Source organism: Necator americanus, chromosome IV (genome assembly GCF_031761385.1).
Source record: "Necator americanus strain Aroian chromosome IV, whole genome shotgun sequence".
NCBI classification, from domain to species: Eukaryota; Metazoa; Nematoda; class Chromadorea; order Rhabditida; family Ancylostomatidae; genus Necator; species Necator americanus.
This window is the reverse complement of record NC_087374.1, coordinates 18,394,626-18,420,659: the sequence shown is the minus strand read 5'-3', so window position 1 is coordinate 18,420,659 and position 26,034 is coordinate 18,394,626. Positions and strand designations below refer to the sequence as shown.

The following is a 26,034-nucleotide window of genomic DNA, read 5'->3' as shown; positions in this document are numbered from 1 at the left end:
TCTGAAGTGAGCCGACAACAACGAGCTGCTCGGGCGATCAACGTCTCTACGGGGAAGCGTCAGGGCCGCAGGTACCGCCTGCGGGTCGTTTCCCTGCGTCCAAGACACTCAGCAGGTGGCCGCCCCGTAATTACCATATTTTCCACTACGTTCTTCGCTACGCAGCGTGCGCGCACCGTGGTGGTCCATGCCCGCCCCGTGCTGCGAGACCCCTCCAAGCTCCGGCTCCGCCCCTCTACCCGCTACGCATGTGCCCCACCCCATGCGCTCGTAACAACCAGCAATTACTGTTTGCTCTTCTGGCTATTGATCCTGGTTATTCGGGTGAAGACGCTGGTTGTCCTCGAGATGCTCGGCTCAACGTTGCTCCCAATTCTAATTCGCCTCCTTTTCCAGTGATAATTTTCACTCCTTAACAGATATACGGCCGTTTTTGTAAGCTATACCTTTATTATAAAATATATAAGAAACATCACAATAATTGTGTATTTTCACATTTTTAAGAAGCTGATCTAAGAGCTGATTTCTTCCTTTTTTTCGAAGATTTAGGAGGAAAGTAATCTTCCCCATATTTTGTGACCATGTTTCCTGAACTTTCCATTAATAATTTGGCTGGTTTCCATTTCCGTGAATTATTGGCTGTGTGATCAAGGAAGACGCTGACTTTTTGTTGGGTTTGTGCTGCAAATCTTCTATTATTTTTTGCTTTGCAGTTATTATCGGCTAACTTTCACTGAGCTGGTTTCACGGTCCTCCTCCGTTGACTGAAGGTGAAACTAAGTAAGGTGAGTTTTTCCATGGCAACCTTAATTTTATTCCCCTCTCTTTATTCCAATCATTAGCAATTATTATTTTATTATTATTAGCAAATTTTTAGTGCCATAGTTGTTATGCTGTGCAGCTAAACTTCTAATATCTCATATTTATAATTGTCACAGTGTCCACGGGACATGCTCACAGAGTTTCGTGAAGAGTTTGTGACACCATCGTGTCTTAGTTATCGCTAACAGCGCCAGATAATCACCAATCGTCATATGATGAGCACGATAATCACCAAACTATCATTCTTCGATATCGTGTTTCGATTATGACCGTTAAACAAGTTTTTCGACTCTCTTTTTATTTTGAAATGGTGATCTCCTATTTATTGGGTTTTTGCTCGAACGGGTTCCCTGATCCAGCTGAGTAGCTCTATTCATAAGTCTTTATTACATCGGCTAGTTGATTTAAATGACCCCCTTAGGTTCAGAGTTGAAATTGGCAAGATGCCAAAAATTCTGCCTGTAGTTGATAGTTGTATGCCTTCGCTTTCTAAAAATTTGTGTCACCCCCAGTTTTTTTCCCTGCAAAAAGGGGGAGAAAGTGATCTTTTGATTTCATTCTGTATGGTGAGCTGCCAGGAAACTGCTTCGTTCTTTTTTTGGTTTGAACTTCTTTGATTTTCGTGCATCAGCGTGCTTTTTTCCTTGATTGTGAATCCTCAGTGTGAGTTTTTTGGCATTGGACAGAAAGATTTTTTCGTGGAAATCTTGGATACTAGGTATGTTGTGCTAAATTTGTGGGATTAGTGTCTCCGATTGCAAGGATCATCGGCTGAAGGGTCACTTAACCTCCGCACGAGAGTCCTTACAGCGCTGGTCAATGATTGTTTCATAATAAGGTTATTTAGTGTCTATCATAGCTTACAGCTTGTTTTTCCAAACTCATTCGAAATAATCATAAGTGTTTTTCTAAGTGCAAATCTACAACCTCTCCGAGCAAGTTGAGGGCTCTTTTTTCTGGAAATCAGGATAATCACAGTGGATTTGCACATTGTGGTAGAGTAATCATTGAGAACATCTATTCGTATCCGATAGAATCGTGCAAATAAAGTTGCACTAAACGACATTATCCCCGTCTTATCGGACGCTCAGCACAATTTAAAATTGAATTACTGGTGGACTTTCTTCGCTCAGCGAAGGTCTTCCCTTTACTCCACAAAGGTTCTTCTTCAGTGCCCTTTGTGGCGCAATAATGGGATTTACCGCTCACGAAGTGATGTTTTTGCAAGGCTTTTATGCGCTGAAAGCACTTCTTGTGCCGTTGGCAAAGTGCCATTGCTTGTCACCCACTACACTAGATAATTTACGGCTTACGGTATACCTGGGGCTGTGGGCACTTATGAGGGCTGCACGAGGTCATCGCAGACCTGAATTATGTTGCCTTGCAAGTGATGAACACTAAGTGATTAATTTCACGGTTAAAAGACCACAAATTTGGGCGCACTTAGTGGCGGGCCTTTGTCTACGATGGGATCAGCCCGCATTTGCGAGCCATAGCTCAGAAATTACTGCAATTATACCGTAACACTCACTCCGAATCGCCATCGATACTCCATTTATTTGACGTTCGGCGACCTTTAAATCGCTACGGAATCTGTGTGGTAGTGGTTGAGTTTATATGGCGCATTTATGACTCGGGGAAATGAACAGTCGGCGGGGCTGACGGATCCGACAAGGGAGGGAGAGGGCAACGGATACTCCAAAGTCAGAAATGGAGAGCATAGAAATTTTGTGAGATCCAGGAATAGCCGACGCTACCATCCCTAACTTTCCTTCTTGTAATACGTGTAAAATTTTCTTTTTTAAAAGTATGATAATAAAACAAGCAAAATAATAATAAATAAACCCCCGAAATATGTGAAGAGAAAAACTTCGAGTTTTGTATCACAAGACCAGAGCAAATTTGTAACACGCTTGGTTTACACTTAACTATTTCGATCTTCTTTGGAAAATGGGCAGTTTTTTGTTAATGTTGAATTCCTAAAGTTTTTTTCTGAGTGTTTCCTTTTCTTCCGTCTTTAGTATCTATACTACATCGGTTGGAGTATGGAGTGTACAAAAACTGCTTATTTCATTCTAACAATGGCGTGAAAGCGTCAGGACAGCCGCAGAGTGAGCTAAATTTCTTTTAGCCCTGCGCTAAGAGAGAAAAGGAAAAACAGGATACAAGTTGTGTTTAAAAAAATTTGAAATTTTCATGGGACAGCTGTTTTCCTGACAGTGCTAGGAGAATGAAAAAGTACCAAAACTTCCCCGATATTTGTCACTTCTAGTTCCTTTGTTCCGCCGTCGGCGTTTCCCTTTCTCGCTTCCGCCAATTAGCTTCAAAGCGTGACGCCGTAAATATCTATTACAACCGAAATTGTTGTAAATAATGCGCGTTCGGATGCTGCTGCTAGTATTTGATTCTTTCCGACGATAGGTATCTAATTCCACTTTTTCGTCAACATTTCATGTGTTGTTTCCTGTAAAGGACAACTGTTCCTTGTACTCTCACGGAGATTTCTCGCAGAGAACGAATGCTGATATTGCTGAACTGGAGCTGTGTGGTAGCTGTGTTTCTGCAAATTTATCGAGGCCAGAATGTCTGGAAACTGATTGAAATTCACATACACATGACCTCCGTAGGCTGTCGTCGACGAACGAACTGGTTCCGTGCGTAGTACTTTAATCCGGCTAATCACTAGGCGCGGAGCAATGTGAAAGTGTCGATTTTGTGGCGCAGAGCCCGCTGGGTTTCTCCTACTGATATTTACTACAAAGTCAAGTGATAGCAGTCATGAGACTGAGCTGTAGCTCGCGTTTGAATGCAGCTTCCACGGTTATTGTCCCCCCGCCCCGTGTTCCCACGATGGCATCCTTCGTTTTCCACAGCAGTTATTGGTGCCTTAGTTGTGGGATTTGCGGCTCCAAATGGTTGTTCGTTCCTTCTCCCAGGCAGCACTCGTTTTCAAATTTTTGTTCGAATAAAAAGAATGGGAGTTCCCTCTGATCACGAAATACGAATCGTATTTCGTGATAACCTGATCATAGACCAAGCTCTAGCCGAGTACATGTTTTTTTCGTGTGGAAATCTTTTTGTTTCTTTCGTGTAAATGTTTAATGCTCGCTCAATATGATGACCACTTTTTCAATTTCTTAAGTCTATTTGTTTTTTTCATGTAAATTTAAATCTCAGATCTGTTTCTTTTGCCGTGTAACCACAACTAGATCCTCTTTACCCAGTCCTAGACAATTCTCATCAAAAAATATTTTTTACAACCCTGACGTCCTTTATTTGGATAGCAATAGATTTTTTTTTACAAAGCTGAGTGAATTTAGTTGCTAATCAAAGGAATAAATGGAAAGGACGTTGTGTATTGCTGTTGTCCGGTTCTATCCGGACTGATCTCATCATATTCTTCTGCAAAACTTTCATAAACCTATTTTTAAAGCAAAGTTTGTTTATTCGTTCTTAATACTCATGTCTGTTCTTTTCAAATTTATAGATTCCTATTTCTTGCTTTTCGAATTCCTGGTTAATAATTTTTCCGATTTCTGAGCTATCATCGCTACATGTATGTAGCTATGGAGAAGTCTCATCGATGTAGTTCCCGAAAATTTACTCATAGCAACCGCACACAGTTCCGCACATTTTTAATCCTCTCCAATGTTTTCTCCGAAATTTCCTCCACTTCCAGGTCTTCAGGTGTGGTTTTTCTCCGTTGTTTTCGTCCTTTGCTCGGCATTCTCGACCGCATAAGTGTTCCCGTGCACCCAAAAGTTTCTCGTTTGGAAAAACTTCCTCGTCCTTTCCTCGGTAAAAATTACAATTGCAAATCGCAAAAACTTCGTTCAAGTTGGTTTTATCCTTGAAAATGAATCTCATCTAGAGGTTGAGTGCGATATGTCTGATGTCTTTTCCACGATGTTGTTTATCTAGTTTGTGGGTTATTGAGTTCTCCCTTTGAATGCGAGAAAAAAGAATTGTAAATGAAATTTTTTCCACAACATTTCGTCTTCTAGTAACGGCTGCTGGACGTCCTTTAACGTTAGCTTTAGTTCCCGAGGAAAGCGGCCCTAAAACGGCGATTATCTGTACGAGTTAGTTACCTTAGTCGATCGCATCAAACGAGTCCATTGACGACGCTATACTTGCCCACTGTGTCTCGTCGCGACGTATGCGCGGTTCTGGAGTAGAAAAGTGGGTAGAGGAGGGGGGATATTGTGGAAAAAAAGAGAATGATGTTCAGACCGTAGTAAAATCGAATATAATAAAGAAATTATTTAAGTTTCTTCTAAAGTTGTTGTTGCTAGCGAAAATAATGGAAAAATTCGTTGATTTTCCAACATGTAAGAAATAAAGATAGATAAAGATAATAATGATATAAATAAGGACATTACTGGATACATACATAATTCGATAACATATAATAATTTAAAAAATAAAGTGAATATTGCACATAAATATAAATCAGAAAATGAAGTTCCCACAGTTGCCATAATCCCTACATTAACGAACGCTACTAACCGAACATAAAAGCGTCGTTTCTTGGCTCAGCGAGTGAAATGTGGTAATCTGATTTTTTGTGTGGAAAAAAAGAGATGGTTGGGATTTGCTCATTCTTAAGTCAGCTTCTCGTTCACAAGTCTCCGTCAACCCCGCCAATCCTTGTACATTTACTGCTTCCAGTATTAATAGTTGAATTTTTGTTTTCCTTTAAATTGTGGTTAGTACGACATACCTCGAGTATTTTTCTTCTGGCATAAAATCGAAGAAATTCCAAGCGTCTCCACACTTCTTTTGACAAGAATTACTTGGTAATGTCGACTGGTGTGTATAGTGATGTTTGCACTAGAGCTTACCAGTTCGGGCTTCACTACCGTACGAACCGTGCTATTCAATGTGTCCTTTAATCTGATCCGTCTCGTGAGCATTGGGTCTGTTCGGCTTAAGGACATGTTTTTGTGCGGCCATCGATGTAAAAAGTTGTCCCAGATTCTCCTCAAAACACATCAAAGTGGGCGGAGCGCCACAGACTTCAAGATCGTAACTCAATCACACGAATCGCTGGCAGCAGAATGGCAACGCGCCATACTGGCACACTTTCACCGGCGGGATCCTGAATCAGGATCTTTTTGATTTCGAGCCGACCCACCACCTGTTTCGCTTAGTCATGCCTCTCCCTTCGGTACATCACTCCGCGCATAAGGCGGCGGGTCAACCCAGCCATGCCGCCTCCTCTGCCTGTCATTGCCCTTATACTGCCAATCTGTCGCTAATCGCTCTCGTATGTTGCCAACTTGTTGTCGTTTAGCTGCTACTTCGTGCTAGGACCTTTGTCGCCCGTTCAGGCGATAATTTCCCGCTCTGTATTCTCTTTTTTGAATTTTGAAGCAGTTCCCTCATGACTTCTCCTGCTTTTTCTGAATGTCCATCAATGACTCAGAGCGATGCGTTGTGCTTGCACGAGTGTTGCCATCTTTTTGGAAGTCCTTAAAAATTAACATCCATCTTTGGGAAGTCCTTCCTAAACGTAAAGCAATTTTATTGTACATTAACATCACCTGCACTTTTTTGAGTTTTCCACATGTTTACAGATGTTAATGTTGTTTTGTCGATTTCTCTGAGCTTCTTTTTTCTTCCGTTGTAAAATAGTCAGTTATTACTAGCATTAACATTTCAGAAAATGAGATAATCGGTTTTTTTTGTTAGGATTTCTTCCAGACGAACTTCCAAGAAATTCGAATCGTTCTTGGCTTTCGATTTTGCACTGACTCTTTCTGCATTCACAGACCTCGCCCATATTGCTTCTGTAGTCTTGGAGAGATGCGAGTTGTGAAGGGACAAATATTTTTATTTCCGACAAACTAACGGAGTAATAGCAGCGCCACGCATTTGCGGACTTATCTGAAGTGGAATGAATAATCTTCCCTTTTTCCGTGAAATCCTCTGAAACCTGAGCGAATGATCCGATTTCTAAAAGTGTTGTCAAGTCCACAAATGCGGAAATAGGTCACTTCTGATATTTTTCATGTAAAGGTTGCCTGTGAGTACTAGTTGAACACATTTTTTCTTCCAACTAGTTTCAGTTGTTCCCTATAAAATCCTCTTCTTGCTCCAGTTAAATAAAGTAGCCCTGCGGACGATCGCAGCACTATTTCAGGACATGTGGCTGCTTTTATTGCTGCCGGTGTTCGTGACGGCCGCATATCGAGAGACCGTCTATGTGGGACAAGTCTATCAAAGGCCGCTATCACAAAAGGTCCGCTTGTTTGTTTATTTGTTCAGTCGAGTGGCCGTGATAAGGCCCACCAGTTTTAAATCTCAATTTATGAGCCTGTTTTTACACTCTTGTAGTTTTACTTGTGCTGATTAAGACGGTCGCCACCGGTGCGACGGGCGGAAATCTTCCACGATGGCTCATAGTTAGGGACGGTACGCTTCAGGGGATCCCGCGAAGCGAAGATGTGGGCAGGCATACGGTTAAGGTAACCACAGGCTATTTTTCATATTTTATCCTTCAATTCTTTTTTTCTCGATAATCCATCTATCCATTGATATATGAAACCTTTCATTTTTCCAATTTTTTTATTTGTGCAGGAGCCAAATATAGGTTCTGATCTTTTTTTCGGCACTTAAGAAATCAAAAAAGTCCCATGAATGGTTTTGCGCTTCCGTTAGGTTCACTTGAGATACTCGAGAGTGTGCGAAATGTTGCAACGACGACAAAAAAGTTGTGAAGTTAAGAAAGTCTGGAGAAAGGTGTTTTTTCTGATGACTCAATATTCCTCTGCAATGTTTTCGGCTTTTATATCTATTTAATTTTTTCTTCAGTTGAATTTAGAAAAAAGGGAAATTTCACTAACATTCGTATTAACATTCACATTTATTATATTCTTTTAGTTAGTTTCCACTCGAAATTGCTCTCTATCCAGGAATCACTTGTTTCGAAGGAAAAAAGGATGTTGGGCATTTCTTGGAATTTCTCAATCGCATATCGAATGTGCAACATCTTTCAACAAAACTTTATTATATGTCGTATTTCTTTCGGAGAATTTTGTTTTCGAAGTGGGAACAAAAATGGTTTTTTTCCTTCAGAACATATCTGACCTGATTTCCCTGATTGACCTGATTTCTACAAAAATCAAAGAAAAATGACTACAGCATATTTCGTCCTTGCAATTTTTCTATTGTTGTTAAAACCTTTTCTTTTTCAAGTTCTGCTGGTTATAATTTTTTAAACCCATTCTGGTCCCTACCCCTTTTGGGCTCCTTTTCATCTTTTCTGCCATCTTGTTAGTATTAGTCTCATATTATGCCTTAAATTTCTCTTCAAGTAAACAGGAAAGGAAAGATTTTGGATGTTGTTGCGGAAAACTTTGCTTTGAAGGCGGTGTTTTCGAACAATATCCAATCCATTCACGTTAATTTCTTTCAAAATATTTTATTTTCATTAGCTTTAATATTTCTGTAGATTTCAGTCGGCTCTACACTACGTGCTATTCAAATTCGAACGATTTTTATGGATTTTTTTTGTAGATTTCCACATCAACAAGAACGCAGGCGCTCCTCGAACTGATCGTCAAAGAGGACACTCGTAATCCATGCGGAAGTGAGGACACTTACTGGGTGGAAGCGCTCTATGCAGAGGATGGACCGGTGGGAATTGATTGCCTATTGATTCTTTGAATTTTACAAATTTCTTGTGAAGGATGTTTAACTTCGAATTTAGGTCGAGGATCGCCTTGATGCTGCTTTAGACGTAGCTGATGCATTGAAAGTTAACCTCAACGAATTAAAGGTTGGCAGTGATTATCGATCTACTCTTCGATGTCATTATTGATCGATTTCTAGGTTCTCTCATACAACTATTCACGCACTATTCGCACAGTTGAACCGATTGGTGGGGATGAAGTCGCTGCATTTACCGTAATGAAGAAGGTATTAATTTTTGTTAGCGATCGATAAGTCGGTAACACGAGGATCAACGTGTTCTTCGTTAGGTGGCCTGCGGCGATGATCTGGAAACTGCAGCTAGTGAGATGGATTCATTTCTGACCGCCATAGAGAGTATTGAGTACGATTATGTGGTGGTAAGCCATCTTCATTCCCTCGCTGCTTTCATCCCTCTCTTCCTTCTTCCCATTTCCTTCTTCTCTTTTCGTTATCTCTCTCTTATCGTGAAGATTAGTCGTTTTCAGCTCACAAAAGGCCGATTTGTCCCTCGCTCAAACGACGAGGACGTCATCGCTGAGACCTCCACTCTAACCGCCAGAAAGGTATCAGCTCTGCAATTGCGTATTCATCCAACAGTACTGATTTTTCCTTTTCAAAAATGCAGACTTCGTCGACCACTGAGGTGACAACGTCGCGGACTACTCGGAAAGTGGACAACCCACCAGTAAAATTGAATTCACTGTCTGGTTTCACTTGTGTGCGGTTGGTTTTCATGTGAAGCGAATTCTTTCACTTTCTGAAGGGGCGTGGTTTATCCGTCTGAATGGGTCGGAGAGAGTTAGGCGAGAATTAACAGCGCTCTGAAGTATTTTCCAAGCAGTTCCGTATCCAACAATTTATCCAGCTGGACAAAGGCGCTCCTCGATTAAATGGGCCTGGAGTTGGATAGATTGGATACTTCGTTATCTACTAGAAATTTGCTTGTAGATGAATGCAACATGCAGCAGAAATATATTTTAGCATTGAAAAGGTTTATTCAACAAGCGACTAGATTCCACAACGGAAGATCAGTGCACCGATTTCGCGTCTGCAAATCAACCAAAACCATCATGAATAGCGTGGTTAGAGAAAAGGCAGCCTTTGGGTTAATCTTCATCGCATCCTTACTGCTGAGGACAAATTTGCTGGGTGGAGATTGTGGATAGGAGCTGCCTTCTCTCTTCCTGCGTCCACAGCGATTTACCAGCTCCTGCAGTGTAGCTATGACGTCGTCGACGAGTAGCCAGCGAACGGTGCGTGAAGGACCGCTAATCCGTGTGCGGATCGGCCTTGTTGATCCAACGCGAGTGCGTTGTCCGCTCTTTTGGGTCACTGCCAATAGAGCTACTTTATCGCTAGTGCAAAGATATGTGTATGTTTTCTTGGTGAGACCCAGCGACGACCACCAATTGTGTCTTGTTCCATCAATTGCCTACCAATCGTCGGTCGTCGGCTCATCAGCAATTCGCCAGCAGTGTCGCATTATGCGATTTCGTATTGTGCTGTAGCGGTCTGAAGAGATCTGTTGAATAATTCTGGCCGAGTGCCGGGGCAATGGTGGGGGCGACATGACATCACGACATGACACCGCCGCTGATCCGCAGCTGACATGCTGGGATCAGCCGTCGTCGACAGATGTTTTATGCAGAAAAACCGGAGGGAGGATGTTGGTGAAGGTTCAGAGAGCAGCAGTGCTCCGAGTAGAAAGAAAATAAGCGGAAATTTTGGAGGACGCATTTCAAGAGGGTGCGTAGTGGGCAGATCAGTAACTTACGGTAGTGAGGGTAAGACTTAAATTATGTATTTCAAATGAGAGGATGTTTTTTGCTCCAAATGAAGCAAAATAGAATCATATTCCAAGAAATAACTACACTAAAACGAGAAACTGGGACATATTCTTTGAAATAAAGGGCGTGGTGCTGAAGACAAGTCGCACTTAAGGCCGGTTTTTACGGAGATTTTTGCTCAAGTTTCAACTAGAACACCTTTATGAAGACGATCTTCTGTTTATGGGAGGAGTACAAACCGTAGTAAAGTGCAGTAGATACTTCTTTTTGTTCGATTTGGTCTTGACAAATCATCTCCTCTTGCGTTATTTTCAAATCAGCGCCGAAATTTGCGCTAAAATGAAGTTACTGAAAGTTGTCGAACTACGGTCTTCTCTTATTTTTGAGCCAGTTGCACAAATATTCACAAGTGACGTTATGCACTCAGATTTGGTTCTTTGATGTGAAAATTGCACTGCACTTTTCCTTCTTTGGCTGTGAATATTTTGTTCGTTGCTCTTCGTAGCCACTTATTCTAGGAAACGTTTGAAAGTGAGGAGTCGCTCCGTATTTCGCTCGTCGATAATAGTTAGACTTGCATATTGCCCTTAACAAATAATCAAATGAACATTTGTTTTGCATCAGAGCGACATCTCGGGTCTTTACGTTCATTTTTAGGGCAGTCATAGTTATGTTCAAAAACAAAACGTGAGACTTCGTTGTGGGACCTTTTTTGTGCAGTACTATTCAAACAGAAGCAAAATTTTCTTTCTGTTTCTCAAGGAGAGTACCAGTACCAGTAACGAAATATCCGCGTCCAGTTTCCATTAACTCAACGCTATGATCGCTCGCTACAGTACTCCTCAAATGGCTACACATCTTATTTCGATACAGAACGAGAGGGCAGCTGCACATGCAACGATCGCTGCCACAATTGCTGGCAATGAAATACGATTCCCCGGTGACCGCAGCCGTGGGGGATTTACACCCCCGTCAATTCATTCGTCCACGATCATGGCCACATATGTCGACACCCGGAACAGATTGATGCTATTGTTATGGGGTCATTTTATGCGATGAATTTGAGCCTGAGGTTGATTTGTTAGAAGATTTGGGAGAGCAGAACGGTGATAGAACAGAGGCGGGTGCAGAGGGAGATTTCTGTACTTCTAGCTGGACATATGAATGGACTCAAGGATAGGAGTTAGTCCTTCACAATTGTTAGCAGTCGGTACTTCGGCTGCAGTTTAACCACCAATTAATTTTTTTTAACTATAGAAAGAGCAGTGAATATATTTCATACTGTAGTGGTCCCAGCGATGATTTTCCGGCTGGATCTCTACTGTGATCCTGTAATTAGGTGCTCTAGCGCTAAAATTCATGCGAATTTACAGAATTCCTCTGATAGATGTTCTTTTTTTTTCGCGTGAATGTCATTCCTCTCTGCTCGATTGCAAGAAACCGGCAGTGCTAAGAACATCTTGCAATAGAGAAAACAGGAATCCTCAAAATATGTGAAATCAGAATGCACAGAAACGTAACATAGCGTATCTTCGCATCAGAAGCGATCGGATAATTGATTTCCTCACGTTCAATGAACGCGCTGCTCCCCTACCGCTTCGCTATTCGCCGATGGAACTGGGACACTTCAGAGGTTTCAGTGCACCACCTAAAACTCAACAGCTGTATCCAAGCGATGTCCAATCTGAAGTACAAGTTCACCCCTACTGGACTTTTGAACTCTGTAATCTAAAAGCTTAGAATTGGAGAATGCAACTGGAAATATTCAATATTAATCAAAGAAATATGATGCATATATATTATTAAGATATCTTGGCGGTTGATGCATTGAACATCCTTTGAAGAATCACTTCTAGAAAACTTCCACTATTTTAATTATTTTGAAGAGAAATAATTGCTAAACACACAGCTGAAGACTCTGTGGAGACCACACACAGTTACTGGAAAGTTATTGGCCTGCGTCCAAAATTGCTCCTGGTTTTTGATGGATTCACAGATGGAGCTCAGTATGGTTTAGATTCTGAAATAAGGGAGATTGGTGATCTCTCTTTAAAAGCAGGAGAAGAAGTCTCCTTCACGGTACCTGAGCAGAATCAGCAGTGGGCATAGTTGTCAACTATAATTTGGTTGCAGCCGCGCACAGTGTGGCTAGTTTGGGTGATTTATGGCCACAAGGGCTATAGATCCAATTTTGTGTTTATGCGCCGAAAAGTACGAGATAATTGTGATCGTGTATTTTTATAGCGGGGTTTACTGCGAAATGACAATCCCGGAGAGCACGTTTAAAGACGTCGAAGACGGTGACACATTCAAACTTCGTCTCTCCGTTCAACCACTGGGCAAGAAGGTAGGACAATCATAAATTGATTTATTGATCAGTTTGCGCAATAGTTTTTTGCGAGTCGAGCGCAAGCGTTGACCTTAGTCGAGAGATGATGTTTGTGTATTACGTCATAGACGACGGATAGCGATAAGATTACGGTGTTGGTGTTGCAGAATTTTGAATAGAATCAGAAGGAGCACGTTATCATGGGGCTTTTCCGAAGACCGATCATTTTTGCAGGAATCCTGGGTTTTCTATGACCACAAAAAGGTTAAAGGCGTCCCGATTGAAGAAGGGGAGTACGAGTTTCGACTGGAGGCTCGCGATAAGGCTGGACAGGTACTGCGGTGGTTTTGGGACCTGGCTGCGTTGACGGCAAGTTTTCACACGAACCTACTTACAGATGGCGTCAGCTCCGTTCAAGGTTACCGTAACTCCCTCGTTTCCCTTCAATCATATCGTATCCCTGGAGTTGGATACGCCATTTCTACGTCTGTCGAAGCCATCGTCATTGTCCGCATTCGTGCATCAACTCGCGCTCGCATTCCGATCGAAACCCGATGCAATCACCATCCGAAATATTACTGGAAATGCAACGAAAAGCCTTGTCACGTGGAGCAACAACACCATACCACATAAGGTGAGCACCTTCTACCCAGAGATGGTCATCCGTATATGACACTGGCATCTCATTGCAATGTTTCTGTCCATGAGAAAGAACATAAATCTGTGATGGAAAACTCATTAGATGAACACGCTCATATAAATGAAATTGGCCGAATCCAGTTTTAGAACACTAAGATTTCAAATGAGAGACAAGTGAAGGGAAACTGCCAAGAACTAAAAACTGTGATGAACTAATTAGTTGAATATTAGAGGGGAATGATCGCGAAAGAAAGAAAGGAGATGGAGAGATGACTTATCATGGAAAGGGTACGAATAGAAAATATGTGGGAAAGATGAGCGTAACTGGTGAATTTGACCGAATTAGAAAGGAATATGTGAAGGATTGTGTGGAAAGATAGGTGAACGAATGAACGAATGAGTGTATGGATGGCAAGAGCATAAAAGAATGAATCTACCAAATTAATTGTCGTTCGTATGAATTCGTGAAGTGTTTCCAGAGATCACTAGGATCTTTCTGTTTCAATTTTTCTTATTAATGTTTTTTTAAAATCACTTCCTACTCTTCTGTTCTTCTTTGTCCTTCTGATTCTTTTTCGCTCTATGGTTTTTATTTCGATTTCTATGTCCGTTCCATACTCCTATAAAGGGATCAGTCTTAAGAGTTTTGCCTAAGCCACACCTTCATTTCTGACAAATTGTAATTGAACAGTTCCTTCATTTCCAATTTTCCAACCTTCTCTTCAGACCTGAACTTTTTCCAGACCTGCGCTCATCCAGCTTTGGACAGCGTTCGCTATACAATGCTAACTCGACAACGTTCACAAACGAAGATCGAATTTGTGAAACAGGTCGGCTCGCAGTTCCACGTTCGAAAAGCCAGCATGGATCTCAGCGGCAGCTGCCTGGACAAAGAAGTGGTTGGTTCCAGTGTCAGCAATGGATTTTCCGACCACATTTTAGGGGAAAGAGTTGTTGTTGGGAGCTTTAGCACAGCCAGCTCGTTCCTTTTTCCCAATGAACCAACAAAACCAATTGAAGCTTAACAAGATTTCCTGTGTTTACTAAGTAACAACTTTCAGGAACCAGTATCAACGGCTCCAACCGTGGAAGCTGCGGATCAAGCGGCATTCCCTTGGACGGTATTCTTCGGAGTACTGATCCTGCTTTTAATCGTTGCGGTTCTTATCTTGGCAATATGCAGTGCGATGAGGAAGAACAAAAAGAAGGTATTGTTGAGCGGTATCGGTTGGTTCCCGGATCGCGAATCTTTTTGATTTTTTAAGGAAAAACCGTCCGATTACATGGGTAAAGGTATGCCGGTGGTGTTCCCAGAGGAAGTAGCCGAAGACGTCGAGATGGCACACGCTGCGACCCCGATGCTCACCAAAGAGGAAAGGCCGCCGCTTAAGGTTTGTCCGATGGGCATCGGTCTGATAGATAGATAGTTACTATCTCACTGTGCGTTCAGGTATCCCAACACGAAAATCCGCTCTACAAACCTCCGCCTCCGTTGGCTGCAGCATCTCCTCGAGTTGGAACCGCTGCCGCTGTGCCAAACCAGAGGATGCCACCGACTTATGTGCCGCCATAAATAGCGGAGAATGGCAGCAAAATGAATTTTGCACGGTGTTCTGGTGAGTTAACAGGAGATTTCTATGCAGACGTACATCCAGCTTGGAGTGTCTTACCTCCGAAGCAATATGGACTAGCAACGGCATCTAAAACAGCTGTGATTAGCCGTAGAGCAGTGTATTGATTTTTACCATCACTTTTATGATCTGAAATGTTGATTTTTACCATCACTTTTATGATCTAGTATTTTACTGAAATTCCTGAGATTACGTCTGTTAAATCAAACACATTCGTCTATTTTAGCTATTCGTGATGGGCCACGCCCTCTGATTCATACGAGTTCATCTCGACCAACTTCGTTGTTGTTAATGTTCGACTTCTCAGGATGCCAGCTTTCTGATGAACTCGAGACGCCCTCTTTCCCATCCCCGAAATTTCCAGTTACCTCTCTTACCTAGTGTACTGCTATGCACTTCACTTCACCTAGTTTTTCTTGAGGTCTACACTTCGTTGATCGAACTTATCGATCGATCATAGCTCAGCTGATAGTAGATATGATGCTGCTTTTTTCAATTCTTCTATCCAACCTTTTTTGAGCGGCATTCTGATCTACACTGCAGCTACTCACACTAATACACATCATACAGTATGCCTAGTCGTGGTTGGCACTCACACATGGGTATCGATTGATTTATTGACTGTTTTTTTGTTCTCTTGTTGGTGATTTTTCTGCTCCTAGCCAACGCTACATCGCTACATTCTACAAATGCCTATTTATTTGCGTACCTATTGCCCTACGTCAGTGATTTACAGCCGAGTTCGTCCAATGTTTTATTGATTGTTGTGTTGATTGATTTAGAATGATTGATTACTTTTGTACATAATGAAAATTGGTATTATTTGAACGATTACGGTAGATTGTTACACTACCATCTAATACCATTTTAAACAATGAAAGCACAGCTTAAGTCCGAAAAAATACGATGGTTCATACTTCGAAACGGCGCAGCGACTATTTTCCAGGCGGCGCGATGAGACTCTCGCTCAATTTTGCGCTCGGACTAGAAATGAGCCCCTAGCTCGCTGCAGCAATTACCTGCGAGCACTTGGAAACGCGCCGCTTCGAACTCAGCCCGATAAAACGTGTAACTCTGAACGAACTATGTATTTGTCTCCATGAAACGGAAGTCCCCTCCATTTTCAACACCACAAATGGCCGCAACAAACAATGCGATCCATATGTGCTAGAAGTATGAGCAGAAGATTATATGTGCAACACTGAACGAAGAGCTTGGCTATTTTCTCTGATGTCATTTTAAAAAGGTTAAAAAGTGAAGTTGAATGCCGTTATGACGTCACCGACTATGTTTTTTTTTTGTTCTTCACGGGGATTCTTGCACTATGGCTGCTGATAATCTTAAAAATGAGCTGACTTATAAAGGGATAAAGATAAAGCTTCTGGTGTTAATCAATCCGCTTCGGAGGCGCCCCCACCCTCACTTCAATTCAGAATCGTTTGAGATTTACGAACGTGTAAGTGGCCCACACAATGACTTGCGGTGGCTAGCCGATGTGTCAAGTCTGCCACCAATTTATCGACCCCGGAAGGATGAAAAGCTTGGTGAGTACTGGGGCGGATTCGAACCTCCCATCGATCGTGCAGGAAGCGGAACCTCTAGCCGCTACACAACACCGACCCCTCGCTGACTTATGTTACGCATTTAAGTGAAAAACGCAATGTATGTTGAAGGTTTAATCTATTCACTTAAGTGATTTGCCCGAAAATCTGTGCGTGATCCGTTTGTGTGAGTTGTCCACAGAAACTTAGAAGGCGGATACGATTTGTGCTAGTTGTCTTTTCACTTCGATGAGTAACACGAACACGACTTTCGAGTGATGCTTCGTTAGTTTTCCCATGTAGGATTTGTAGCACCTACCCTGAAATTCAATATGGCCAGGCGTGCGTGTCCGAAACCAACGGAGATCATTTGTAGCTGCTTCAACAGCTCAATTAAGAATGCGATTGATAACTATCGCATAAGGTACTAAAGTCTACCGGTTAACATGCGAGACACCCGGAAATTACGAGGCACAGATGTGCGCGTCTGGACATCTGCATGCGCATTTTTTTCGGTTCTGTTGGAGCTGATTTTCGTTTGACAAGGCGCTCGGTGCCAAATGTCCTCGTTCCTCCGTTTTGAGGATCATGCACTTTGACACAAAGCTGGTGCGTTTCCGAACGCAGGTGTTACGGTGACGTAACGGCAGCTGCACGAGGAGCTGCTGGACTGCTGGGAAACGCAAAACAACGGTTGGATCATAGAGTACGGAAGGGGATTTGGATCGATTACTGCGTTCGGGTGCTGATTGGCGTTTTTGCGGACGAAAGACGGTTGGGAAGCAATTTGTCAATTCCATAGTTTTGTTTTGGAGGGAAAAAATGTGGGATTTTTGAGATCTAAACAGCGCTCAAATTTTGGAGCTCTTCTTTTTTGGAACACCTCAAAGAGGAGTGTTAGGAATTGAAAAAAAGCCCTTTTTTGTAGCCATTATTGAAGTGATATTTTTTTTCGTAACGCCGATTTTAAAGAAATACTCACTTATTTTTGGCTAGCGGGCGTAAACAACAAAACAATTGTTGGCTGCTCAGTAACCATAACAAGTTTCGTCATCTCATGTCAGCGGATTGACAGATTTTTGGTTGAGTACCATCATTGCCACCAACCGATATCGAACCTGTGAGCACCTGCTCATAAACAGCGCGCACAGCCATTGCACTATGACCTTATCTGAAGGAACACATTTCTAAACAACTTGGTTCTTCGATTTTAGATTTTTCTTTACACATATAATACAAACACTTTTCCTTGTGGAACTTCTTTCTTTTCCCAGTTCTCTTCATCACTTCCAAAAATATCCCAGAAACTACAGAAGATTTCTTTCCCATTGTGGAAACGAGATGAACTGTATAGACATGAAGAATACCCGCAAACTCTTTCAAACTGAAGGCGCAGAGGCAGAAATGATAGAAGAATAGAGCGTCTAACGTTACAGATTAAACCCGCTAGAGCTGTGCCTACCTGACTTCAATTCAGAGTCGTTTGAGGTTTAAGAACGCATTTGCAACCAATCGAGTGTCCTTATACTCGTAGAAAAGTTTGTTTTCGATCTATCGACCCCAAAAGGATGAATGCCTTAGCTGGCTTTAGGGCATTTTCGAAACACCTACAGTGCAGACGCAGGGGAACCTCTTACGAACCGTGAAGCCTTTCACGAAGTGGAAAATTTCTCGAAAGTTCGAGAAGAGGTTGCAAAAGAGAACGAATTTGTGAGTCGCTGCCCATTAAAAGAGGTGAATGTCTGACTTACTCCTTTTCTACAATGCCGAGCTGCAACACTGGACAGCTGAGCGTAGCTGACACGTCCTTCGAAGTGGCACTTTATCTTGGAAATCGAAGTCCAAATTGCAACATTTATGCAGAGGAGTTAGTAAAATGTAATGTTAAATTTGTGAATAGGAGTCTGGTTAGCGTTTCTTTCTTTAAGCCGCACTTTTACTTAAATTCTGACAACTTTTTTCGTTCGGCTTCATTAAATGCCTTCACTATAGCTGATTCCGCCTAAAATCCGGCTCTATCTGGTTGAGGAAAATCTGCAAATGATTTGTCGTTAGCACACCAATTTTTTCTCTTCTATTTTCGTTTCCGACTGCGATGATTGGATGGCGAGAAGAGGCTGGTCTTCATCTTCCTGTTGCGCCTTCTCTATCGCCAACAATACCTGCTCCTTTGTCTTTTTCTCTAATTGAAATTGCTGTAAATTCAGAACTTTTGGTAAACGAAGTAAAGTCAGAGCGCGTCAGTGTAAACGTACGTATTGTGGCGGAGTCTGCGGTTTTTTCTGACCACTGTTCGCCTTGCTTACGTTCTGAGCGGGATTTTTTGGAACTGAGGAAAGACTACTTGCTCCGGTGCTGTCTGCTCCAGTGCCAGGTGCATTAGAATTGTTTGTGGACATTCCCTGCCACCCACCAAGGCACCGCGATGTTTTTGGATGATCTTTTGTTTTTGAAGATGTGTTGATTCTAACGTTCAGTCCTCAGTATTAATAACGGATCATTCTGATCTAGATGCGATGCCTCCTTCACTTAAACCAATAGAGAAAAGTCGGTTGTGCAGCTGCTTGCACATGAGACCTGCTCACTGCCGAAAGACCGCGATTGTCCTTAGGGAAGCAGATCAATCTGTTTTAAGAAAGTGTTGCTGCATGTTGTAGTTGTTATTGCTGTAAACTTTCTGAGAATCCGTCCTCATCTCCATTTCGCCACTAAATAATATACTTTTTCTAACGATTCTGATAACTTTAAAGACGCAGAGCACGAATCTGACGTGATGAGAGAACCCGCGGAAAAAGCTAGAGGTGGGGTTGTAGGTTATGGGATCCGAGGTGGTTCTGCGCATTTCTCATTAATCGTTGTAACAAAATGGCGTAGAATGCGATTTTGCGTGCAACGCGCCATCGTTGTACACGCGCCGCATCCAAGTGCGATCGGTCAAAGATCAGCCTTCGACCATGCCTTCCCACCAACCTATTCAAGTGAAACCGATTTTCTAGGACGCTAAGGGAGAGATGAGAGCGGAACCACCCCATGTCCTGCAGTCTATAACCCCATTTCTGGCTTTTCCCGGGGCTCTTTCATCACGCAGATTCCTGCTCTGCTGCCTTTAAAAAGTGGGGTTAGGGAAAGCAGCAGTGATAAATATTTGAAGAGAAATGTCAGCTTTAAACAATTACTTTTAGAATAGGATCATACATATCAATTTCGAGGTTAGACTTGTCCAACAGTGATTCCCGCTCCTTCTTATGTATCACTCGAACCTTTTGCCCTAAAGCGACAAAGCCCCTCCCCCCTAGCGACATCCCTTAGGCAGTGTCGTCAACCTCAAACGATTCCGAGTTGAAGTCAAACTGGCGCATCACGAGCGGATCAGTTAAGGTCGTGCGTTACATCCTTTCTCCTTTAAGAACTCATGCATGCGATGAACTCGTACGCGACGCTGATCTGATGCCAATTTTTCGGATGGGTATTGTCGGAGGTATTGATTGTAAACTACTTCTTGAGAGTCTTTTAAGACGCCTTTGCACTACATGAATGAGAGCATTTTGAGCCTAGGACTTCCCTTCCTTCACCTATTTGTAAAGGTATGTTAGCCTTAACCGAGAGATTATGGCAAAGTCACTGTATGTCTCCAGAATTATTGTTATCATATTGCAGTAACTTGGATAATATATTTATGTAATCTACCACAATTCAGCTGCAATACAGTTGCTGGAAATACTTCGTATAGAAGCGATTTCCGTAGATCTCGACAAAATCGATATTTACTAGATCGACCACTTCATGATTTTTTTCGCACCAAAGCAACGAATCTCCAAAAATTGTGAAGTTTTTGTTGGTCTATTCATACAAACCCAGAGAAAATGATTTTTTAGAGAATAAAACCATTGCAAGCGTATTAATGTCTCCAGATGGAATGAATCCCGTTAATTATGTTAAACATAGTTAATCTCGCTTAATCCCGTCACCTTTTCGGAGCTTTTCCTTGGAAAATAGTGGACACCAAATATGAGATATCTAACAACATCGCGAACTCCTCAACAAATTCATTATTACAACAAAAGACCAGTAAAAGAAGGAAATGCGAAAGGGACATGTGATTTAGAGAGCTAACAAGCTGTGTGCCCTCTCTTCTGGACACTACCGCTAGACGCTCAAGATTTATCACAATCTCCAAAACAATAGGTGGTAGAGAGGTACAGGTAATGACAAACACATGGCCTTCCGTCCGCCGAGGTCCCAAGCGCCAAAGGTGCCGTCGTACTTGGCTGGGATATTCCGTGCGCCGAGGCCGCCACCACGGCACGCTGTGGTCGTTTCACGTTAAGACCGTTGAAAAGACGCTCCATGGCTAATCCACGGTTGTTTAGATGCCAGAACGATTTTAGTGACCTGAAACACAATCAATAGCCATAGGAATTTGTTATTAAAATAGTGTACTTTTTTCAAAGAAAAAAAAACCGAAGAGAATACGGCAAGAAAGAAAATAACACCAAGATGGTGAATTCACGTATAGATAACGAATAAATTCATACATGTGAAAATAATACTTCAAAAATGCAAACAAATAAGTGCCTGTATTAGCTTGATGGATGAATCTTTGAAAAATTTTCAACATTATTTTTGGAGGTATTACATTGGTGCTAAAATAATGCGCGTTTTCAAACATTCATTTCGAAACGCTATATCTCGCTTCAAAATCAACTTTAAAAATCGAAATAAGAACAAATGCAGTCGGTGAGTCTTTGTCAACGAGACATAAGTTCACTTATTCCGACTGCATAAAAGTCCGAGCTTTTGGAGTCCACGATCTTCAGGAATTTGTTCTAGGCATCTTCTTAGTTTTGGAAGATCTCATTTCTTAGGTAGTTGCCCAGATGTTTGAGTAAGTGATACTCGGTTTGCGAAAGGTCTCGCGAACATGGTGAGTGAGGCAGTCTCGCAGCCTAACTCGTTCAACTTCAGCAGCGTAACCTTTGAAATGTGTGACCGGGCATTGTCACGTAGGAGAAGGGTCTGGCTAACATAGTGAGTGAGGCAGAGTCTCGTAGCCTAACTTGGTCATTAACGCCGGGCGAGGAAGTTGGCGTTTTTGCTGCATTCGGTCTAGTTCTTTGCAATACTTCTCTGCGGTGATGGTCTCGCCAGGTTTTATGAAGATGTAGCGGATTACACCTGTAGCACACCACCACACAGTCACCATGGTCTTTTTTGGGTGCATTTTCGGTTTTGGGATGTGCTTGGGGCTTCATTCTTGTAGATCTCCAGAGCAGTACGCTTCTTGTTCTCGTAAAGCACCGATTTCTCTTCGTACGTAACAATACAATCGAGAAATGGATAGTTCTTGTTGAGTAACAAAAGCGATGAGCAGATCTCAATACAGCGATTTCTGTGGAACTCGCCCAGTTCATATGTCACCCATTTGTTCAACTTTTTCACCTTTCCGATTTTTTCGAAACGCCGGGCGACTGTTGAATGGTCAACGCCTACTTCTTGGGCAACCTTCTAGTGTTGTTTTAAGTGGATCACCTTCGATGATTGTCTTCAGGAGGTGGTCGTCAACTTCAGAAGGCTCACATCGACACAAAGAAACTTTAGAACGAATGCTTTACAGTGGATTTGGTGGTGCTTTCCTCACCCCAAACAGCGTTGGTATTCCGAGCTGTCTCCGCAGCAAACCTGAGCAGCTTGAACTCGTGAAAGAAGATTTGGTGAAAACCTGGCCTGGACATATTATCTTTTACCTTATTCTTCTTCCTTGGTACTGACCAAATGCTGATCCTCGTTCAAAATCACTCCAGCTCTAATATCCACAACGAAATGCGCTTCAGAACGCTATCCGGCTTCTAATGTTAAAGATGAGTGTAACCGGAAAACATTTGTCGTGAAGATAAAGCGACGAAAAACGCGCATTATTTTTGCGCCAACTTAATAATTCCCTTCTTACCAAAAATCAAGACAAGAATTTCATTCTCCTAGAAATTTTTATATTGTTAAAATTGAAGTGACTTATTTCTAGAGTCTTGTATACAGAAATAAACACAAAGTATACTAATTATGTAAGTATAAGGTATTGTAAATTATTTGTGTTTCTAGAAAAAAATTTAAATACTGTGAAACATTTTTTATATGGTTCAAATCAAATGCAGCCATGTGGTTTGGCGCGACGCATCAAATGCAGCCTGCCGTGAGCAACTAGAAGTTTCTGCGTTCTCCTCAAAGTCAACAAAACTCCAACTTGTTTGGCTACGTAAGCAACGTTGTTTTGTTGATGATAACTTGTAAGCGAATGGAAAAACATTTGAGATGTGGGGAAGCTGGAACAATATGAAAAAAAAACAACTCACCTTGGAAACATTGCGTGTGCGTCGTGCAAGTCAAGATTTGGTCTTCCTTCTACCCTAAAAAAGGGACGCTTTCTGAATTTAGCAAGAACAAGAGTTCCAAAATTAATCATTTATATTTCAAACCAATCATTAGCTTTTCTCAGTGAGAATGTTAGCTGAATGATGTGTGAGGTGTGCTGCAAAAAAAGTTTCAATAGTAGCGTGTGCGTGTTCAGAAGTGGATCACGAAAAGCAGGGAATGAGAGCGCTACTAAAAACCTCAGCCATTGTAGCACTTTTTTTACTGTGATTGCTCAGAATACTTCGCGAAACTTTTCACTTCCCCTAACTCTCTAATGGTTCGGAATCGGACGAATTTTTGAGTGCTATCAAAGGATGAAGATTCCCTCAAATTTCTGGTTACATTTGATTCATTCTTCTTACAATTCTTTCGAAAAATTAAGAAGTTGATGTAGTCCAATGATGAGCCACAAGTGTAACTACGGCCCACCTCGAAACAGCGACGAGAACAACGGCCACAACGAATGGCGTCCACATTCGAAAGCGCGGGATCGCTTGGATGTTGGGCTATTTTCTGCGATATAAGCTATGAATTAACTGAGTCATTATTTCAAGAGAAAAAAATTGGTACCCAAACAAAACATCTCTTAACGATCGTTGTACAATAACAAACGACGAAAGATAATGATGTTTACTGGGCTAACTGGAGCTGAATTGAGAATGAAGAAAAAGAAAACAGAGGATAATGAGTCACCGAGGGGGATTCTACTACGCTGAAGTCGATTTTTTCCGGACGGTACAAGTGCGAATAACCTATTGAAATCAGGTTGATGTCAAGGAGGAGGAATGAGTGCATTTCTAGTACCCATTGGAATTTCGCATTTCGTAGATAAATTAATACATAACACTAACCCTAACACACATTCAATGTTCTTTTTTCCGTACGAAAAACAAATAAGGAACTATCAAGTGGAACAAGGTACTCCTACATCTTATTTTAGTATTGTGAATGGAAATACTTCCAGATCATATTTGTTTACATGTTATTACGTTCTTATCACACATTATTTATTTATTATCTGAATATTTGGCACTGAATTTGAACAATATTTTAGAGTTATGAATGTAAATACTCACATATAATATTTATTTACGTAATATTACATTTTTGCCACACATAATTTATTCGCTGTTTATTATTGTTTATTAAACATTGTGTTCAAGCAATATTTTAATATTGAAAATATGAGAAACAACTTTTAAAAAATCCCTGAAAAGTAGCAACTTCCCGTGTTCTGTTGTAGACTTTTCTCCTTCCATGAGCCTCGCCTGAATACTTCTCCACGAATATCAATATTGTCAAAAAAGCTGGAATGTCTACATCCTCTCTTGTTCTTAAAAACAGTGGGGAATCTAAATCTTTTCTTTTTTTTTCGTAAAGTTAAATTTATTTGATAATGATAGGTTGATGATCTAATGTTTTCGACAACTTTAAAAATTACTGGTTAAAAATTACTAGGTGCTCGATTTTCTGTCTTTGACAAGATTAAAAAATACTGAAATTAAATGATAGACAAGATTTGATACATTTTTTGTTGTTCTTTTAAAGTGGTCGAAACGACAGATACATAATAATATATATTAAATAAATAAATAAATAAATAAATAAATAAATAAATAAATAAATAAATATATATATATATATATATATAAGACATTATACCACGAAGCTGGGGTGGTGCGGGTTTCAGGTGGGTTATGCCTCTGCCATAGATCATAGATTAGAGAGGGGTCATAGATTATGGGAAAGAGGATGACCCCATCCATTTCTTCCTAATCGCAGTAAAAAAAACGAACCGGAAGATGCGGCTTCGAGGAGCGCCATTTTCTGCAACGAGTTCGATTGGAGCGCGCCAGCCTTGTGCACGCGGCGCATCTTCCAGGCCGTTTTTACGGCAATTAGGAAGAAATGGACGGAATCATAAATGTGAATTTGATCTTAATCTTACTTATTTATTTACTTATTTTACAACATTTAGTTTCCAGGTAAGTTACTAAATGGTTGTAGTTTCGCTGAGAAATGGACTAATTTAAAAACAAAAATGTTCTTTGTTAGCTTCTGATATCTCTACTATTTTTCAAAAACAAACATTATTAAGAAAAAATCATGCCATCCTACTAAGCTGAGAATAGAAAGTAGAGTTGGAAACAAAGAAAAACGAGGTCTGTTTGTAAAGAGAAAACGATGAATACAAAGTATATAGGGGGTGATTAAGAAGGTAAGTAGAACACGATTCCGGGTTCTTCAGGATGAGAATCTATCGTTTTTGCCGCTACATGCAACGTTATCCAGTTACCCACAACGTCACTGGCGTCAAGCTAAGAGCGATCGACGGCGCTGCAGAAATAAGCCTAGTTTTAGATGCGATTGTCATCAATGTTTCCCCGTCTATGTGTGTACGTTAGGTTGTTTCGCTTTGAATTGCTTCTTAGATACACATCCTCACATTTTTCTGCCCATTCACTAAATGCCCCTTAATTTCCCAATTCTTTCTCGTTAGGTTTCAAACGAAATGAAACGAGGAAAAAGTATTATACATCATAATCCCGTAGAACTAAGCAGAGAACGAGATGCTGATCTGGGAATGTCTAGACAGAAGGAATTCGCTTAGAAACACAACAACGTCCCCAACTATTTTATTCCTTAGGAATTAGGTTTCGTGAGTGGGAGTTGTCCCGAGGGAATTCCGGAACTTCAAGCTGAGCTACTCGCTAAACACTGTAAATGTGCACATATTCAGAATTCGACGGACCTTAGACAAAACACGGCAAAATATCTGGAGATCAGCTGCCGGAATTACTTGCAAACGCGGGAGAAAATACGGATTTCAGTGACGCAACAGAGGCCGAATTGCAGAACTGAAAGCGCAGCCGAGGTGATTGGTGATAGTTCAATGAGCAGTGATTTTCACAAATCAACGGCACAACGCAATAGAGGCAGGCAAATTCGAATGTCTGGTGAGTGACCCGCCTCTGCGTACGTTTCCGCTTTTGGCCGGTATGAAGACGGACACAGAGAGCCTTCTGGAAGTCGAATAAAACAGAGAATCATGCACACGGAATACTGACGATGGCATATCACCACACATCCATATGAACCTACCAGATTAATCAACTACAAATCGGTCAAGTACCCCTAGGCACTTCTGCGAAACATGGACGTAATCCCATAGACAATGC

At 41.5% G+C, this 26,034-nt stretch overlaps 3 protein-coding genes across 5 annotated transcripts; 1 reads left to right on the top strand and 2 right to left on the bottom strand.

Annotated features, from left to right (window-relative positions):
- Nucleotides 1-248: 248 nt before the first annotated feature.
- RB195_001795 (uncharacterized protein) lies at nucleotides 249-14,848 on the top strand (the record flags this gene model as incomplete). 2 transcript variants are annotated; one of them, XM_064198742.1, is made up of 17 exons in its annotated part: nucleotides 249-395; nucleotides 771-785; nucleotides 6,968-7,066; nucleotides 7,182-7,292; nucleotides 8,344-8,463; nucleotides 8,537-8,605; nucleotides 8,659-8,745; nucleotides 8,808-8,897; nucleotides 9,006-9,083; nucleotides 9,146-9,243; nucleotides 12,552-12,654; nucleotides 12,871-12,969; nucleotides 13,034-13,270; nucleotides 14,019-14,174; nucleotides 14,337-14,483; nucleotides 14,541-14,666; nucleotides 14,726-14,848. In XM_064198742.1, the coding sequence occupies 17 exons, from the start codon at nucleotides 249-251 to the stop codon at nucleotides 14,846-14,848; spliced, it is 1,905 nt and encodes a 634-aa protein (XP_064054622.1). The 2 variants fall into 2 exon arrangements, with proteins under 2 accessions (XP_064054622.1, XP_064054623.1); XM_064198741.1 differs by lacking the exons at nucleotides 249-395; nucleotides 771-785 and having other exon boundaries at nucleotides 6,971-7,066.
- Nucleotides 14,849-18,383: 3,535 nt separating this feature from the next.
- On the bottom strand, nucleotides 18,384-18,846 carry RB195_001794 (uncharacterized protein; the record flags this gene model as incomplete). Its single annotated transcript, XM_064198740.1, has 3 exons — nucleotides 18,384-18,449; nucleotides 18,508-18,642; nucleotides 18,703-18,846. The coding sequence occupies 3 exons, from the start codon at nucleotides 18,844-18,846 to the stop codon at nucleotides 18,384-18,386; spliced, it is 345 nt and encodes a 114-aa protein (XP_064054621.1).
- Nucleotides 18,847-19,611: 765 nt separating this feature from the next.
- On the bottom strand, nucleotides 19,612-23,331 carry RB195_001793 (uncharacterized protein; the record flags this gene model as incomplete). Of its 2 annotated transcripts, XM_064198739.1 has the most annotated exons (4): nucleotides 19,612-19,715; nucleotides 20,712-20,839; nucleotides 22,795-22,848; nucleotides 23,285-23,331. In XM_064198739.1, the coding sequence occupies 4 exons, from the start codon at nucleotides 23,329-23,331 to the stop codon at nucleotides 19,612-19,614; spliced, it is 333 nt and encodes a 110-aa protein (XP_064054619.1). The 2 variants fall into 2 exon arrangements, with proteins under 2 accessions (XP_064054619.1, XP_064054620.1); XM_064198738.1 differs by lacking the exon at nucleotides 19,612-19,715 and having other exon boundaries at nucleotides 20,602-20,839.
- Between the last annotated feature and the right edge of the window lie 2,703 nt (nucleotides 23,332-26,034).